General features: G+C 42.0%; 1 protein-coding gene across 8 annotated transcripts in view; it reads left to right on the top strand.

Moving 5' to 3' along the window:
• EIF2AK3 (eukaryotic translation initiation factor 2 alpha kinase 3) overlaps positions 1-13,493 on the top strand; it is a 121,520-nt gene extending 108,027 nt beyond the window's left edge. For 7 of the 8 annotated variants that reach the window (XM_059688383.1, XM_059688380.1, XM_059688382.1 and 4 more), the window contains 3 exons: positions 3,936-4,037; positions 10,326-10,388; positions 12,325-13,493. In XM_059688383.1, the coding sequence (XP_059544366.1) occupies positions 3,936-4,037; positions 10,326-10,388; positions 12,325-12,531 (372 nt within the window). In that variant the 3' untranslated portion in view covers positions 12,532-13,493. The remainder of the gene's footprint in view (positions 1-3,935; positions 4,038-10,325; positions 10,389-12,324) is intronic. The other variant, XM_059688377.1, reaches the window with a different exon arrangement.
• The last annotated feature ends 6,044 nt before the right edge of the window (positions 13,494-19,537 follow it).

Here is a 19,537-nt window from a genome sequence, read left to right as displayed (position 1 = left end):
TGTGTGTGTGTGATATGTGTATACATATGTGTAAGTGTGTGTTTGTTGGAAGTAACGTTGCCATCAAAGAAAGGAAGAAAGTGATACCATATTTATTCCATATTTATTATTATAGAAGGTACTAGAAAATCAAGGGTAGCTGTAGACATTTTGTCATGGCAGTGTATGGTAGTTAAAATCAGGGAGTTGAAAATGGACGTCTTAATTCTCTTAATAAACCTCTTACTATTCTTCAGTATTCTTTTTGTTGTTGTTGTTAATCCTCATCCAAGGATATTTTTTCTATTGATTTCTATAGAGAGTGGAAAGGTGGGAGGGAGAGTGAGAGAAACACCAATGTGAGAGGGACACATCGATTGGTTGCCACTGTCTGCACCCCAACTGGGATCGGGGCTCGAACATGAAACCCAGGTGCATGCCTTTGACCATAAATCAAACCCACAACCCTTCAGTGCTCGGGCCAGTGCTCTAACCACTGAACCACGGCAGCCAGGGCTATTCTTCAGTATTTTTAAGTATAGAAGCTGTCACTTTATAAAATACTAGAGGTCCAGTGCATGAAATTCATGCACGGGTACGGTCGGTCCCTAGGCCTGTACAACGATTGAAATGCGAGTGTCTGACACAGAAGGGCAAGTCCCAGCTGACCTCTGGGCCCTGGGCAGCATCTGGGCACCCATGCCCCTGCGCGCCCCCCTCTGCCTGAGTCACGGTGCCCAAGTCTCCACGTGGAGATGTGGTGAGCACGTCTGGACGCTGCAGGCCGGGGTACAGCGTGGGCCTCTGGGCCGCCCAGCGGTGCCGCATGGAAGCCGGGCAGTCAGCGTGCTCTCTCCCAGCTGGCCTCATAGACCAGCTCCTGTGCAAACCCACAGGGAACCTGACCGACGGCTGCGGCTCAGCTCACCCAGAAGAGGCTGTGCAGGTGCAGGGCGGGCTCCTCATGGGCGCCTGGCACCTGAGCGCATGGGCTTCCCCGGTGCATGAGCCCTGGCATCCCGGGGGAGGGTAGCAGGGGGAGTGAGAGCGAGCTCGGCAGACAGCCCGCATTCTCACCACACCTCCATCCCCGTCACTCCCAGGTAGCAGGCAAGAGGGCACAGCACATCGCTGACTGTCGCCCCCCTGGTGGTCAGCGCACATCATAGCGAGTGGTCGAACTCCTGGTCTCTCAGTCGAACAACCACCTGAGGGGACAGTTTCCATACTAGGCTTTTATTCCATAGGATTGCTTTGAAAAGTCTCTCAAAATACTTTGTATGCATTGTCTTACCCAAGCCTCTGAGGCTGTACATTGTTTTAAAATATTTTTTATCAAAGTTCTTAATTTTCTTATTTTTCTAGGTTCTTTCTACTGAGCAAAGACCACAGTTACTTTGTTCTTGTTGTAATTAGCAGGAAACGCAGGTCATGTTGTAGTAGTATTCGGTGTCAAACAATTAGTTAAACTCTGAAAGAATGTCTTTTATTCTGCTCCCCTTCAGAACTGCACTTAATTTCTTAATTTTTAGACGTTCTGTAAAGGTCACTTTGTGTGTATTTATGAGCCGTATTTGTTTTTTAAATGTATTTAATGCATTTTCCCCTTCATATGTTTTTTTTAAATATGTTTTTTATTGATTTCAGAGAGAGAACAAGACAGGGAGAGAGAGGTAGAAGAAAGAATCGTCAATTGGCTGCCTCCTCTGCACACCCCCCTCCTGGGGATTGAGCCCACCATCCAGCTTTGTGCCCTGGACTGGGAATCGAACGGTGACCTCCTGACTCAGGGACCAATGCTCAGTCACTGAGCCACACTAGGCTTTCCCTCATTGCCTGTTAATCTATCCTCTGTGTAGGGAATATGGGAAATACAGGAAGGTATAAAGAAAAACTAAAAATTACTAATGAACATTCTGAAACATTCGTCATTTCCTTTTTTGTAATACACAAGATGTATGTGTGTACATATCTATACTAATAAAAGGGTAATATGCTAATTAGACCAGGAGACCTTCCAGATGTCCTTCCAGACAAAGCCATGGTGGCAGGGCCAAGGCAGAGGGGGTTAGGAGAGAGCAGGCCTACAGGGGAGGGCAGTTGGGGGTGAGCAGCAGGCTGGCAGGGGGTTGGGGCAGTTGGCAATCAGGTCAGCAGGGGGGCGGCATTTGGGGGTCATCAGGCCGGCAGGGTGGAGCAGTTGGGGGCGATCAGGCCAGCAGGGGGTGGGTAGTTAGCGGTGATCAGACCAGAAGAGGGGATAGTTGGGGACGATCAGCAGGCAGAGTGGTTAGGGGCAATCAGGCAGGCAGGCAGGTGAGTGATTAGGGGCCAGCTGTCCTGGATTGCGAGAGGGGTGTCGGACTGCCGGTTTAGGCCCGATCCCTGTGGGACCTAAACCGGCAGTCGGACATCCCTTGAGGGGTCCCAGATTGGAGAGGGTGCAGGCCGGGCTGAGGGACACTCCCCACCCCCACCCCCCTGCAGGAATTTCATGCACTGGGCCACTAGTGTCTTAAAACATTTTTATCTAATTTTAGAAAAAAAAAATTGGGATTCTGATCTGCAAATATTTGAATATAATATTAAAATGTGAGCATTTCCCACATTATTGAGTGTTCTTGGAAAACCTTTTGGCCACATGGTATTCTCTATGTTAAGCAATTTATTCAATATTTGTTTTGAACATTTTAGTTACTTGCAACTTTTGCTTTTGGGAATATTACTCAGATAAGACCCCTTGTGCACGGACCTCTCTTAGATAACTGTCCTGTGCACAGATCTCTGTCTACATTTCCATCTTTCCTAAGGTTGGTGGAATTAATTATGGCCATCAAGTGGGAGTAAACACTTATTGCCAGTTGCTTTTCATGAAGGTGTGTTAGTTTATATTCAACAAATATTGTATGATGATGTCTTTTTCTCTGTACTCTGTAAGCTCTGTTGTTGAACCCCAGGGATAAGAGGTAAGGGGCGAGCGGAAGGTGATGCAGGTGGTGTGGACTTGGAGACTTCCCATCTGACGCTCTGTGTTCTGTAAGCACAGAGGCAGGCGGCCTGTGAGAGTGCCCAGGGAGACAGGCAGCAAGTGCTGTTGAGAGAGGGGTCTGTGAGGGTTTATCATCCAGGCTGCTCCCTGTGACTCCCCATAAGGAAATGCTGATGTGGGTCCCAGAGTGACACCTTCTTTAGTTTGCCAAATATCAAGTTAGGGGCCCAAAGTAAATTTCACAAATAAAAGAGCTCAACTCAGTCCGAGCAAGGTCACCTTAATTTGAATGAGGCTTAGTTTAAGAGTGCTTCAGTTGTAATTCATGACTTCATTTTAACAAATAAGTATTTATTGAGGGCCTTCTCTGTACTTAACCCAGTTCTGGGTGGTGGGAATACAAAAGAGGCAGGTCCCTTCCCTGCAGGACTTCATCTCTAGTTGTGAATAGGAAATATGCACATGAAACATACAACTAGGAATGCAGAGTGGCCCATAATTAAGTGCCCTAATGAAGGCTAACCATAGTTGATTAGTGGTTTGGAGTAATGAAGATTTTCTCATAAAAATGGGTGAGGACTAAGATGGTTAGGAATAAGAGATCTGCTTTAGATAGTGTTCACTTTGAAAAACCTCACCTCAGGGTAGTGGAGTAGCTTTTACTGCTCCCACAAACCTTTCCAGCATCCAGAGGCTCCAGGGTCCTGCCAGGCCTGTTTTACTGATGCATATCTTGAGTTGTCCTGGCTTCCCTTCTGTGATGCTGACTAGGTTAATTACTCTGCTGTAGTGAGTTGAAGAAAAGAGGCTTGTGAGATTAACTCTTTGCTAACATTTTTGTACCTACAAGTACATTTAAACCAAGAAGTGACTAAGTCAACTTGGGGATTCACCAATATCATATTATCGATTGTATTATCTCTGTTAATATTTTTCTAACATTTCTTGTTTATGTGGGATTTTTCAGATTCATGGAAACAACTACTCTCATAAAGTGGACATCTTTTCTTTAGGCCTCATTCTGTTTGAGTTGTTGTACCCCTTCGGCACTCAGATGGAGAGAGTCAGGGTAAGTTCTCCCGCCTCAAAAATGGTGGAAAAATAAAATAGTCTTAAATTTACAAAAGAATTTAAATGGGGAATAAGTTACCCTTTTTTGGGGGGTGGGAGGTGGGGAGGGGGAGTAATTTATTCTTAATGCCAGCAGATTGGTTAACTATAAGTAAAGTAGATAATGTGAACTATAAGGGAGGATTTTTAGACAGTTTGCTTCCATTTAAAGCTCAATCTTAAAAAATTATTTAGTTGAATTTTTAGTTCCTTGTTGTTACTAAAATTGATCCTAACTTAATAGTATCTAGTACTGAGTGACTAAGTGCAGAGTGAGGGGAACCATGGGGTGAGAGTGGTGGGAGGCAGTGGTGGCGGCAGTGGGTGGTCACAGGGGACTATTCCGGAGGACAAATTGCCACTTAACTCATACACTTAAAAGCTGGCAAACTAAGCACACTCGTTTTTTTTCCCTTTCAAACCACGGCCATGGCTTTTAAGGAAGACAGTACTGAAAGTGTTTACAAGTACCCCTGTTCCGGTCTTCCCCATCATTAAATGGTCACCCTCAGCTTTTGTAGCTGCTGTCCCTTAAGCTGTTATCACCATTTCTTCATCAGTTTTAGACCTTACTTATTGATTCCTGGCCATGGTAGAAGAGGATGTAGGTCTCACCGATAGCCAAAGGACTCATATCTTCTAACCATTAGGACCTGCCAGAATGAGTCAATTTCAGAACATCCTAAAAGCCTCCAGAAAGGGATATTAAACAGGCCCAACCTATGTAAAGGATCAGGAATCATATGGCGTCAAAGGACCCCACTAAGAATGTAAAAATAGTTTACAAAATGGAAGATGTTTGTGAATCATATATCTGATAAGGTTCTAGTCTCCAGAATATATAAAAAACTATTACAATTCAACAACAAAAAGACAATTCAATTTAAAAATGAGCAGAGGACTTAGACATTTCTCCAAAGAAGGTTTACAAATGTCCAATAAGCACATTATTACGTATTAGGGGCATACATTTCAAAGCCACAATGAAGTACTAATCCATTCCATATTGGATGGATATAATAATAATAAAAAATATAACAAGTGTTGGCAAGGATGTGGATAAATTAGAGCCTTCATACATTGCTGATGGGAATTTAAAATTGTACTGCTGCTGTGGAAAACAGTTTGATAGTTACTCAAATAGTAAACATAGAGTTACATATGACTCAGAAGTTTCACTCCTAGGTATACACCCAAGAGAAATGAAAACATATTCACACAAAAAATGTGTACAAAGATGTTCATAGTAGCATTTTTATAATAGCCAGAAAGTAGAAACAACCCAGCCAGCTAATGAATGGCAAAACAAAATGTGAAAAGTGGTATGCCCATACAATGGAATATTATTCAGCCAAAAAAGGAATAAAGTACTCATCTATGCTATAACACAAATGAACCTTGAAAACATTGTGCTAACTGAAAGAAGCCAGACACAAAAGATCAATATTGTATGAATTTTTTGACATTTATATGAAATATACAGAATCTATAAAGACAGAGTAGATTAATTGTTCCCAGGGGTTGGGGGTAGAAGGAGTAGAGAGTGACTGGTTAATGGGTATGGGTTTCTTTTGGGGGTATGGAAAGGAAATGTTCTGGAATTAGGGGTGATGGTTGTACATGTGAATAGAATAAAAAGCACTGAGTTATATACTTTTAAATAATTTAAAAGGTGAGTTTTATTTCAGTTTAAAATGTAAATAAAAAACATGTAACTGTGTAAAAACATTTTGGTTAAATGAAGTCAGTGTTTCTCTTGGCCATGCAAATATTATTCTGGCTAGATCATATATACTCTTTTTCTTTCTGATGCAATTCTTTTTTCCAGAATTGCCTTTTCTCAATTACTTAGTTTCCTATGAACCTTGGTTGCAATTTTTAACAAATGTTCAAAATCTGTCAAATATCAAACAGTATTTTCTCTACTTCAATATAGCTTATTTATTTACCTATCTATCACTCGGGAAAGTGGGTGAGTAGGCAGGAAGGCAGATAGATAGATAGATAGATAGATAGATAGATAGATAGATAGATAGATAGATAGATAGATAGATGATAGATAGATATTTTTTCCTGTAGTCTTCTCCTCAAAGCCTTTGTCCTTCACTCTGTTCTGATCGCCCCTAGACCTTCTATAAGTCTTCAGCCAAGGACATACTTTCCTAACCTCCTAGCCTGGACCCCTTGTTTCCTGGATTCCAAGTTTTTTCCCTTTTTCTTGCCTTACTCCCTTATTTTGCTAGAGCACACTCTGCAATAAATGCCTCAGAAGGAATATATGAGAGATACATTTTTAGAGTCACCAAGTATGTGAAAATGTATTTTTTTCATCTTCACACATAATTGATAAATTGGCCAGGTTCCAATTCTAGATTGGAAATAATTTCCCTTCAGAACCTTGAGGGCATTGACTGGCTCATGTAGCTTCACAGCGCTGCTCTCCAGAAGCTGATACCTGAATTGTTTATATGGGATGTTTGACCTGTTTTATTTTTCTTTCTGGAAGCTTTTAGGGCTTTACCTTTATCAGTGCTGTTATGAAATTTAGTCCTCACTGACCTTTTTTTCTCCCCCTCACTTACTGTGCTTGATACTTGATAGGTCCTTCCAGTTAAGATATAAATCCTTCAGTTCTAATAAATTTTTTTAAAAATAAGTTCTTCAATTTTTCTGTTTCCTTTTCCTGAAATGCCTGACATTATCTTAAATACCTATTATTTTTTTCTTCTATTTTCATCTTTCTGTTTTTTAATATTGTTCTTTGCAAGAGTTCCTTAACTTGCCCGGCCGATGTGTCTCAGCGGTTGAATGGTCCCTGGTTCGATTCCCAGTCAGAGAATCAGTGTTAGGAATTCTTTCTCATCATTGATGTTTCTATTTCTGTCTCTCCCTTACTCTCTGAAATCAGTTAAAATACATTTTTAAAAAATATATATTTTATTGATTTTTTACAGAGAGGAAGGGAGAGGGATAGAGTTAGAAACATCGATGAGAGAGAAACATCAATCAGCCGCCTCCTGCACACCTCCTACTGGGGATGTGCCTGCAACCAAGGCACATGCCATTGACTGGAATTGAACCCGGGACCTTTCAGTCCTCAGGTCGAAGCTCTATCCACTGAGCCAAACCAGTTAGGGCAAAATACATTTTTAAAAAAAGAATTTCTTAACTTGTTATTTCAACTTTTCTAATTTTTTATTTTGACCATTCCAGTTTTTATTGTTCAAGATTGTTCCTTTTTAATAGCACTTTACTCTTTTTACCTGGATTTTGTATCTTATCATACACCTCAGTTGTGTGTGTATGTATGTGTTTTAAGTTTTCTTCACCCTGTATTGTCTCTTTCTTCTGGGTTTTTAATTTTTTTTTAATTAATAGAGAGCCACAGGAAGTTGCAAAGATAATACAGAGAGATTGAATGTGCTCCTCACCCAATTTCTCCTAATGGTTACATCTCACATAAATTGTAGCACAATATCAAAACCAGGAATTTCACCTGGGTACAATGTGTGTGTGTAGATCCATGTTATTTTACCTCAGGGTTAGATTTGTGTAACTGCCACTGCAATGTAGACACAGAACTGTTCCATCACAGAAACTCCCTCCTGCTCCCCTCATAGTCACGCTTCCCTCCTTGCTAAAATCACTAACTCTGGTTATTAATGATTTTTTTTATCATGTTGATAATCCTCACCTGTTCATTCATATTTAAGACTAGGGCTCTCAAGTGGAGACTGGAAGGACTTCGCTGTAAGGGCTACAATTCAGTTCTTATCTTTGATATAGTAGAGAACTCCCCAATTCAGTGTCTGTAGGCTTTCTAGAACCATTTTCTCCGGAGAAGTGTCTCTCGTTCTCCTGAGGAGGAAGTGTGGGTGATGGGGATGTGTGCAGCTCTGCACCTCATCCTGCTGTTCTGTGCCCACCACAACGCATGCCTCCTTTCTGCTGAGTACTCCAAGTCTGGCCTTTCTTGGTTCAGTTTCTCCAGAGAATAAGCCTCATATGTTTACATGAGATGTGTCACTCTGTGTACATACTTTCAGGCCATCCACTCCCTGTTTATTGGCGTTACCCCTGTAGGCAGCCTGGCTTACCTTCCCCTCTTCTACTGAGGTAGTTGCTATGCTTCCATCCACTTTCTCTCTTCCACACATTTGACTTTTCTCCCAGTGCACTCATCCTTATAGACTTAGGATACATTTTACATTCTGTTACACTCGTTTTAGTGCAAATGTTTACTGAACCTGTGGTAGGAAATATGCCGTGTTGAGCCAGAATCTCTCCAGAGTTCTCTAAGTGCATATGAAACAGACCATTTTATGATTTGAACAAGGTCCTTTTTAAATAAATTTTATTGAAGCACAATTTACACACAGTAAAGTATAACCACTTTAAGTGTACAGTTTGATGAGTTTTGACAAGTTTATATTCCCATGGAACCACTACTACATTCAAAACATGGTCCATTTCTATTACCCCGGGTTTCCTTTGCTCTTTCCCAATCAGTCCCTACCACCATCCCAGGCAGCTGCTCATCTACTTCCTGTTTTTTTCTAAAACTTCATAAAAATGGAATCTTTCAAAACATACTCTTTTGTGTCTCCCTTTTTTGACTCACCAACAAGTTTTTGAGACTCATGCATGTTACTCAGTGTATCAGTAGTTCATTCATTTTTATTAGTGAAATTCCATTGTATGTATACCATAGTTCATGTATCTATTTACCTATTGAGAACATCTATGAATAAAGATGCTGTGAATATTTGTGAACAAGTCTTTTGTAGACTGTTTTCATCTGTCGTGGGTGCTGACCTAGGTAGGGTTGATAAGCTGTGTGGGAAGTGGTTTACATTCAGAAGCAAGTGCCAGTTTACATTCCCTCACAGGCGTGGGAGAGTTCTGGTTCTTTAACATCCTTGCCAACACGTATGTTTCAGTTCTGGAATTAGATAGTGGTCTTTTTTCAATTCTAAGTTTTAAATAAAAAACTTTGTTTTAAAATATTATATAATTAAAAGTTGATTCAGTGAGTTCAGACTCCAGCATTTACCTGCACTCAGTTTGGTGTGATCCACCTGTTAGCACGGGAACCCTTTTCCGTGGGCCTGCAGCACCAGCTCGTCTGGTTAAGTTCCTGTTTTCTTTAGTGGGAAGTAACAAATGACAACCTAGTTCCACTTTTCTTTTTTTTAAGTACACTCCAGCTTCTTTCTTTCTCTCTCTCTTTTTTTAATTTTAATTTTTTTATTTTTATTGAATTTATTGCAGTGACATTGTTTAATAAAATTTTACAGGTTTCACATGTACAATTCTACAATACATCATCTGTATATTGTATTGTGTGTTCACCCCAATTTATGTCTTCTTGCACCACCATTTATCCCCCCCTTTTTCCCTCTCCTACCTCCACGCACCCCTTTTTCAGCTTATTTCTTAAGAAATATAAAGACTTATTTGCTTTATTTCATTTATAAAAACTGGTTTTGTCTAAAGGGGACATATGTAATACTTTCAACAATAAAATATTATTTTTTAAAAAATGAAACAAAACAAATTTTTTTAAAAAAAGTTAAGATGAAAAAGCAAAAAATAAAGTATCAGGTACTGATTTAACCTCATTTAATTCTCACAGTTGTATAGTGCGGACCGTATTGTCTTTGTTTTGTAAACAAGGAAACTGGAACATGAAGAGTAATAATTTATCTGAAAACTTCCCAGAGAATTTTAAAAAGCTTAGTTTTATACTCAGTATTTAGCATAATTGTTTGGTTTCCATCACTCAAAAAAATAAAAAGGAAAAGAATATGCTTTTTTTAAAAACCAAGTGCAGAGATGTTAGGAGCTGATAAGAAAGGTTACCCACTGAAGGACACTGAATTCCTGAGAGCTGAGTTACTTTGGTACTCGTCAGCCTGTGCTCAGCCACAGGCCAGGTGTTGGCATCATGTGCATAGTTCAAGTATAATTACACCTGAGTGATTCTGTGGTTTTGGTGATTGGATGGTGTGTGCACGTGGGCCCAGGTAATACCGATGTGTAGGTTACCATCAGGAAAAGCTACTGATGAGTTCTCCACCTGTTAACATTCACCCTCTCTCCTTGGTCAATCCTCTAAAGCAGTGGTTCTCAACCTTGGAACCACTGCTCTAAAATATCAAAAATACTTCATGTTTAAATAGATCTATATATCAAAATTGATTTAAAGATAAGTAACACCTTTTCTCTTACTTTTCTTTCTTTTTAGGTCTTAACTGATGTAAGAAATCTCAGATTTCCACCACTGTTTACTCAGAAATATCCTCGTGAGGTTTGTATAATTCTCATCTTTTATTTTCTTTAGAATCATATTTAGAACTTACAGGGTCCTTAGCGGTCAGTTCATCAGTTGCCCCATTTTACTGATGAAGCTACAGGTGTAGGGAGGACAGGAACCTGAGCCAGAGCACCGTCTTATTAAAACAAGACTGGAGCTCCTCAGGGCCGTGGGCCGTGCTCCCAAGCTGCTGGCGTTCTGTCTGTGGATTGTAGCCACCTTTCCCTTCTACAGGGCTCACCTCCAGGTGGACCTCGCAGGACAGTTGTTATTGTTACCATGCCATTACTGGCTTTATCTTTGTGAATTTGGGAGCTATCTTAAAAACTGGCTTCTTTGGGGTGGGGGGCATTAGGTCCTACTGATTGTGTGTTGGAGTCAGATGGCTCAGAGTGCCACAGTAGAATGTCAGGAGAGGGGGTGGGACATAAGCTAGTCTTGTATGGTGAAAGTTATGTGTGATGAACCCTTGGCAGTTTGTTTTTTCAGCTTTTGTTTATTTTTATTTCATAAAATGTTTTGTCCACATACCCTTTAAAATTTACACATTGATTACTCTTGAATTTTCTTAAATAATTAAGTTGAAGTAAGTTAGACTTAATCATCGATTGAAGTTTAAATTTATCTTTCAGTATTATAAGTATAATAAAGGATTGCATTAAAATGAATTTTATAATAATAGATACTGGTACACTAACCTAAATGAAATATATTTTTATTAAAAATCATTTCATTATATATTTTGCAGATTTAATGACTCAATTAAATGAGAATATGTTACATTAAAGGGGTTCAAAAAATTCTTAAAGGTGTCAAGTGTTGATCTCTAGTGTAGTTAAATTTGAATTGAAATTTTTATTGAGATGATTGTACATTCATGTGCAATTGTAAGTGAATTTGTTTCTAAAGTCAGATTATGTTTGTGTTTCAAGAATATGATTTAGGACTCTTTATTACATCTTATAACAAGCAATTACCTACAGTGGCCCATATTTATTTGGAGCAGGAGTTGGCCAAGTCCAGCCTGCTGCCTGTATCTATACTAATAATAGAGGAATATGCAAGTTGCCCAGGATGCTGTCATGTAATGACCAATCAGGATGGGGGTGGGGCTGCGGTGGAGAACTCTCAGCACGCCTGCGCCAGGGGTCCGAAGGGTGTGGAGAGGAAGGGAGAGCAGATAGGCAGTTAGGGGGATCAGGCCAGGAGGGGAGAGCAGTGGGGATCAGCCTGGCAGGGGAGAGCAATTAGGAGGATCAGGCCAGAAGGGGAGAGCAGTTAGGCAGTTAGGGTGATCAGGCCAGGAGGAGAGAACAATGGGGACTAGCCCGGCAGGGGAGAGCAATTAGGAGGATCAGGCCAGGAGGGGAAAGCAGTTAGGGGCATCAGGCAGGCAGGCAGCCAGGTGAGTGGTTAGGAGCCAGTGGTTCCGGATTGCGAGAGGAATCCCGGATTGGAGAGGGTGCAGGCTGGGCTGAGGGACCCGCCCCTCCCCTGTACACAAAATTTCATGCACCGGGCCTCTAGTAAATATATAAAAGCCTAATATGCAAAGTGTCCCCCCAGGAGTTCGACTGACCGGGAGTTCGATTGCTTGCTATGATGTGCGCTGACCACCAGGGGGCGGCGCGGAATGAAGGCAGGCCCTGGCTGACAGCTGGCAGCCGCTAGGGACCCTACCTACGCACGAATTTTGTGCACTGGGCCTTTAGTTTTTGTAATAAAGTTTTGGGGTCCAGCCTTGCCCATTTGTTTGCAATCTGTCTGTGGCTGCTTTTGTATTGCAGTGGCAGAGCTGAGTAGTTGCAGCAGAAGCTGGCTTGCAAACTTAATATGTTTACAGAAAAACTTTGCTGACTCTTGAACTAGGGGACTGTTTTTAGTGTTCTAAATCTGACCCATTTATCACAAAACAATTTTTATATTTCAGTATATGATGGTTCAAGAGATGCTCTCTCCATCCCCCATGGAGCGGCCTGAAGCTGCACACATCATTGAAAACACTGTATTTGAGGACTTGGAGCTTCCAGGAAAAACTGTGCTCAGGCAGAGGTCCCGCTCCGTGAGTTCATCAGGAACAAAACCGTCAAGACACTCCAGCGACTCCCGTAGCCCTTTGCCAAACAGTTCGCCTTAGGTTGTGGCTGTGCCCTAACAGATGACACAGAATAGTCTCTGCTTAGGAATGTGACTTTCCAAAATTGTAGACTTGAGAACTTTGTTCTTTGCTCAGTTTTATTTTGGACTACTTTTTCTAAGTCAAATTTAAACTGAATTTTGGGGCACAACCTAATTTGAGCCAACTCTTGATTTTTGCTGTCCTCGAGGAGAGAACCATCACTAAATCACGTGTGGTCCTTTTTCTTGGTGGGTCTCTTGAAACTGGCTGGCCACGCTCTGTAGCCCTCACCTGTTGCCTGGCGAGGTCAAGCAATCCCTAAAACTAATAGAGAGATATTTTTATAGCACAGAATCATGAAAATCCCTACATACTGTAGCTACATTGTTCTAGAAATACGCTTTCTAGAGATACTGCTAATTTTTAAACTGATTTCCAAAAAGCTGACTCCGTTTTTGTCTCAGTGGGTAAATCAGAAATCTGCACTATTTGGGAGGACAAGTAGCACAAACTGCACAATGGTTTACGTCCATAGCTAGTTCTGTAGTGGCCTCGGTAGCATCATAGCTGTTTCTCAGATGGTCCAGGGAGGGTGTAAGAGCTTGTGCTTTACCTCCAAAAAAGGGAATGAAGCTTTTATGTAAATTGGTCAAAAGTTCTGGTTTGGGGATGAAAAAAGGCTGTAGTAAGAAATGGATCACATTTTACAGTTAACTTCTTTACTTATGGACTTTAAACCGAATAAAATCTTAAGTGTCTTATATGTAATTCTATAGGCAGGTTGTTTTCCAAAACTGATTATAGATAACAGTTTAATCATCTAACTTGTTTTTATTTTCACTGTAAATATGTTTATTTTTTATTTATAAAAATTCTGAACTCAATCCGTTTGGGTTGGTGGTATATAGAACACACTTAAGTGTGTTAACTATTGTGACTTCTTTCAAGTCTAAATGATTTAATAAAACTTTTATTAATTACTTATGGTTGACTCTGATTTGGGGGAATTAGCCCCAAATGGTAGTTTTTCTGATTTATAAAATATGATTCTGCATCTAAGGAGGGTCATAAGCCTGCCCTCAAACTCACTCCTAACCTGTTCCAAACCCGTGTCTTCTCTGTTCTTTTCCAAAGATTTGACCAGGGCCATGTCCTTTTCAGAACCCAAGGGCTGAGTCCAGAGATGTGTGCTCAGCCCCACTCGCTGGACTGGGAACTGAAGAGGACCCTGCCCCGGAGGGAGACCTCAAGGCCAGGGCGTGGCCTTGCTGGCTTTGCTGATGCCACTGTGTGTCTGATGTGTGCCACATGAATTTCCGTGGCATGCTGGGTGATTAGTACAACCTAGCCAGACAACCTTTAGGTCAAGGTGCATGCTTACTTTCATTTCTCAGACAGGTAATGTCGGTCTCACAAAGTTATGAGCAGTTTTCAAGCTGGAAATCATGTCACAGACCTTCACTCCTCAGTGCAGCCTGACTATCGTCTTTGTCCCCAGGCTCCATGTGGCTGCCGGCCAGCCATCCCACCTCTCTTCTCTTGGTCAGCCTGCTCCCGTTGCTGCTCCCCTACCTTCTTTCCTCTTCACCCCCTCCAGTTACCGCTGCAGACTCTGCAACCCTCACAGGTACCCTGAGGGCTGACCTTGGTAGGTGTTAGGATAGCTGTTCTACCTGTGGGGAGGCCCAGGTCCAGAAAGGTGCTGGGTTTGCCCCAGATCACAAAGCCAGCAAAATCAGAACTGGGACCAAACCCTTGGTATTCTGACTCCCAGTCAGAGTTTTGCCTACTCCCTGTCCCAGGCTGTCTAAGGATTTGCAAAATTTTTGCACAGTGTGGTCAGTCCTGCCTTCATTTTCATTCTGCCTGTGCCTTCACTGGCCTCAGGAGGAAAGCAGGCACAGGAAATTCAGGACTGGACCAGCAGAACCTAGCGAGTCTTTGATGGCAGACAGAACAGTGTGTTCTCACCCAGAGCCCTTCTGCTGACTCCAGACCTACTCTCCTCTCAAGTCATTCATTGTTTTTCTGGCATCTTTCTGAGCCCTTCCATTCACACTTGCCTCTCCTTCGAGCACTTTTGTGCCTAATAACACTTACCATGGTCAAGACCACAGTAATTGATGTAAGTCGGCTTCTTAAATAGCTGAGGTTCCAGGGGTAGGGGCATACCTTGTGATGCCAGCAATGCCTAGCATAAATCCCGGTCCGGGATTACATATTTGTGGAATTGAATTTGGAGAACATAACTCTGACATAGCTCGGGAAATAGCTAAATGAGGAATGTGCCGGTCACTGCAATAAATATTTGGCAAAGGTATAAGGAGAAAAGGTGTTTAAAAATTCCAATGCTAAAAACAGACAAAGGCTCAAATCTTGAACATTTTCTAAAGGAAGGAGATCTTATGCTTTAATTTTTTGTATGTGTTTTGTTTTTGTTAATCTTCACCTGAGGATATTTTTCCATTGATTTTTAGAGAGGAGGGGAAGGGGGGGGGGAGAGAGAGAGAGAGAGAGAGAGAGAGAGAGAGACATCTATGTGAGATTGCTTAAGGAGACTTCCCCCTCCTGGACTCTGCCCGGCTGAGAAGTAGCTGCCACTAGGTGGCTCATTTTCACCTTTTCCCACAAGAAGTAAACAGTTGAGGGCTGAAAGAAAAACCTTACTCCCCCCTGTCAGGTATTCCCTTCCTCCAGACACAAGGACAGCATGACAGTCATGTCTAGAGGTGACTGACCTAAACATACCTACCAAGTCCCACAATGTTTTTGCCATGAACTGCCTTTAAATTCTTCAAATGGGCTATGACTTAAAACAATAAAAATGGGAGCGGTATACCCAGTAATTCCAACAGTCGTGGGTCCCTACTCCCTGGGGAAGGTTTCGGGGGAGGGCAGGAGTTAGGAAAGCGTTCTCAATAGTGCCAGCACAGAGAAATAGATGAATTTGAGAATTATTTTTGAGGAGAGAGGCTGGGACACTGGAATTAACTGAGTACAGGTGAAGGAGAGGAAGATGGCTCCTGGTTTGTGCTTGACCTTTAATAGAGGACAGATGTTCTCTTGTGAAAATAGTGAGTTCACAGAACTGTGGTGGAAACTTGGGGCTTTACTGAATAGAATGGGAAGCCCTTGAAAGTCTGTGAGCTGAGGAAAGATATGAGATGCTGAGATCACTACGGCAAATGAGGAGGCAGGTGACTGGAGAGAGGAGCCAGGACAGAGAAACAGGCAGAGGCTTCTATCCAGCTAGAGGTCGGAGGACCCCAGCCATGTCATTGGGAGCCCAAAGACATCCTGGGACTGGTGGCTAAAGGTCTGCTGGTCTCCCACAGCCAGAGGCCACCCTCTGTCATTGCCTTTTAGTGTGGATTTTTTAAAAATTAAATTTAAAATTTTTTAATTTTTTTTTTTTTTTTGAGAGAGAGGCATTGATTTGTTCTGTCACTTATTTCTTCATTCATTGGCTGATTCTTGCATGTGCTCTGACCAGGGATTGAACCCGAAACCCAAGTGAATTGAGACGAGGTTCCAACCAGCTGAGCTGCCGGCCAGGGCTAGTGCAGACTTCTGAAGGATTTCTTCAGGGCTGCTGCAGTGCGTGGCTGGGCACATGCTGCCTTCTGAAATGACGTGAGCTTTCAGAAAGCACCCAGAGATATTGTCAGAAACAAGGTCAGGGGAATGTGGGTGGGGAGAGGATTGGAAACAGCTTGGGGCCCAGGGAGGAGCCTGGCAGAATTTTCACTCCCCAGGAAGGTCACATAGCTGCCTAGAGAAGGTTTGAGAGGTTTGATACTGAGAAGTAATGAAGGGGGAAAGGGTGTTCTTTCTCCAAAAGAATTTTTTGAAGAAAAACTCAGGGTAATGACTGAGTAAATGAAGGGCGTTTGTACAATGGATATTATGCAAATGAGTGACAGTGTAAATCAGGGGTCCTCAAACTACGGCCCGTGGGCCACATGCAAATACAAATATTGTATTTGTTACCGTTTTGTTTTTTTTACTTCAAAATAAGATATGTGCAATGTGCATAGGAATTTGTTCATAGTTTTTTTTTTAAACGATAGTCCGGCCCTCCAACGGTCTGAGGGACAGTGAACTGGCCCCCTGTTTAAAAAGTTTGAGGACCCCTGGTGTAAATGGAATGATTGTCTATGAAGCAGCTACCTGGTAAATGACAAGTCTGCAAGTTGCAGAGGAGCTTGACTAGCATGACTGCAGCCAGAGGAGACAGTTTCTCTCTGTGTTTAAATGAAATACTTGCATGGGCATAGAGCGTTTACAAGTATCCACACCAAACCCCATACTGGTTGCCTTGGGAGAGTGGAATTGGGGGAGGGCTATGCGGGAGATGAAGGTTAACTTCAACATGCATTGCAGTCATTGTTTGACTTCTTCCAACTCATGCACTACTTGGGGATTAGTATTATTACATTAATAAAGTGAAAAAGGAAACCAATAAACCGCATCTACAATATTTTAATGGGTCTCATTTTTGTATCCTGCTTTATAATTTAGAAGGATTTAATGTCTCATTTAATTCTACTAGGACCTCTGCAATTCAGATATTTCCACTGCTGTTTTTATATGTGAGGAAACAAGACAATTATTAAAGGAACTAGAATAGCATAATAGGACACTTATAATAATCCACTTACCATTCCATCACTCTCTGCATAACAGTTCTCACTTTGAATTCCCTTCAATCCAGAGGGCATTTTGGAGGAAGGAGGGAGAGGTAGGGAGATCCCCCTGGCTCTGCAATTACAGCCTGCTGTTCTGTTTACAGCTTTCTCTGAGCTCAGTAATCTCTTTTCTGCACAGCAGATAATTCGGGTCGAAGATCAAGGGATAAGATAGGTAATGTTTAGCATAGAAGCTGGTAAGTACTAAGTACTCAATAAGTAGAGATTTAAAATTAACTCATAGCCTTAGTTTCTTCAACTCTAAAATAGGCATAATTGGTCAAGAGTTATTCTGGGATTAAATAACATTAACTGGTTTAAAGATAGACAAAAATGTAGTATGTAAGCAAATCTATGATTACAACATGTGGGAAAATAGAAAAAAAACCCTGGCTGTTACTGTTGGGCACTCGATAAATGGAAAGGAAAGAAACAAGAGGAAAGAAGAAAAAATCTCATAGTAAAATAATGGGAGTATATGCAATATAAGTACGATATATGAAGCCTTATGGTACTGCGAAAATGTAGACGTTGACTGGACATTTGACAAGACTGGCATTTGATATGTGTGAAAAGTGTTATGCTGATATGAAGGCAAAGTAATTAGAAATGTCCTATGTTATACTGAGGGGATTGGGGCTCCCGTGCAGGCGGGTGTGTGGGTGTGTGTGTGCGCGCGCGCGCGCGCGCGTACGCTGGGAATTTATCCTTCCTTCTAGGGCTTTAACCCTAAGCTGTCGGTCAACAAGTAACCTGAAAATCAGCCCCCTTTTGACTCGGAGGTTTGTCAGGCGCAGCCTGGCAGAAGGGTTTGGGGATCAAAGCTATGCAGCTGGGGCGGGGAATCCGGATCCCGGATCCCGGCTCTTGGAGCCTCTGGAAGCCCCGCCAAGAGTTAGTGCTAAGACCTGGCCAAGAGGAAGAACTTAGACTGGCCACGTGGGGGCGACAAGACACTGAGGAAAGACTGGGGTGCCCTGGGCTTTGAGGGGACTTGGTATCACAGTTAGTCCCCTGGGCAGAGGCAGCGAGTGCCAGGGGCAATGTAGGTGTGGTGCTGGGTTGGGGGACACTGCACCCCTGGAGGAGTAGGTGAACGGGAGGAGCCGCGCCCTCCGGTCATCAGTTACTACCGATCCTCCACAGGGAGGTAGGCTCCTCCGTGGGAGGCAAACATTCATGGACCGCCCGCCCCATGCCAAGCCACTGTACGTCCATGAAATCTCATCTAGCCCTCGCAACAACCTGGGGGATATTATCACCCCTCTTATAGAGAGGAAGCGGGGGCTCACAGAAGATTTATCGCAAGGTGGATAATTAGGCAACTCACAGCGAAGTGTAAATATTTATGAATGAATGAATGGAAAAAGCTCCACCTTAACTTTTCCGCTATTCGTCTGGGGATACAAATGTGAGCATCAATGGGATCCCATTTCTCCACTATTACCTGGGAAATTGTTGAAATGTTTACCTGTGTGAGGGAAAATGTGATGAAAAAAACCTCTTCCACAGAGGGAAGGATAGAAACATCAGTGGTGAGAGAGAATCAGCTGCCTCCTGCAGGCCACACACTGGGGATGGTGCTCACAACCCAGGCATGTGCCCTTCTGGGTATCAAAAACCTGACCCCCTGGTTCATAGGTCCTTGCTCAACCACTGAGCCATGTCATCTGGGCCTGGTTTTTCTGTTGTTGTTTTGTTTTTTAAGCTTTGTCCTTTCTATTTTAATTTTTCACGGTGAAAATTTTATATCGGATAGGCATTCCCTGTATCTTTATGGAATCAGTTCTCTAAATAATCTTACCTTTCTTCTACGAAAGAAGGCAAAAACCATGATTGAGAATAGTCCAGCTATGCATGAAGTGACCAGGAACGGAGAATGTAGTATGTAAATTCTAATTTCATAGGAGCTCTTTAATACTGCTTTTCTGGCTGAAGTTGTCCATCTGGTCTTTGAATGTTAATGTCTGACTAATTAGGTCACTGCCTAAATTAGTTTCCTCTTGCCCCACGCACAATACTTTCTCTTGCATATGGGGCCGTGATATTATATAAAGGAAGAATATTGGAGATAGTCTATATTTTATATATAGGTTTATGTATTGTTGGGGATGTTTTTATTGTGCTGTTTTAGACAAAATAAAAAATTATGTTAAGGCATAACGTTCTTAACCCAGCTAATATTGTTTACAAAAATTCCATATGGCAGTGATACATTATCCTTGTCCCAAAATATTTTTAGATGTTGCCAAGCTTATTAAAATCAGTGTAGTTTTTACCCAATGTAAGCAATAATGTAAAATATGAGAATAGTCTATAGAATGATGGTCTGTTAC

Source organism: Myotis daubentonii, chromosome 3 (assembly GCF_963259705.1).
Source record: "Myotis daubentonii chromosome 3, mMyoDau2.1, whole genome shotgun sequence".
Classification (NCBI taxonomy): domain Eukaryota; kingdom Metazoa; phylum Chordata; class Mammalia; order Chiroptera; family Vespertilionidae; genus Myotis; species Myotis daubentonii.
Note: the sequence above shows the minus strand (reverse complement) of the source record. Positions and strands in the feature narration are given on the sequence as shown.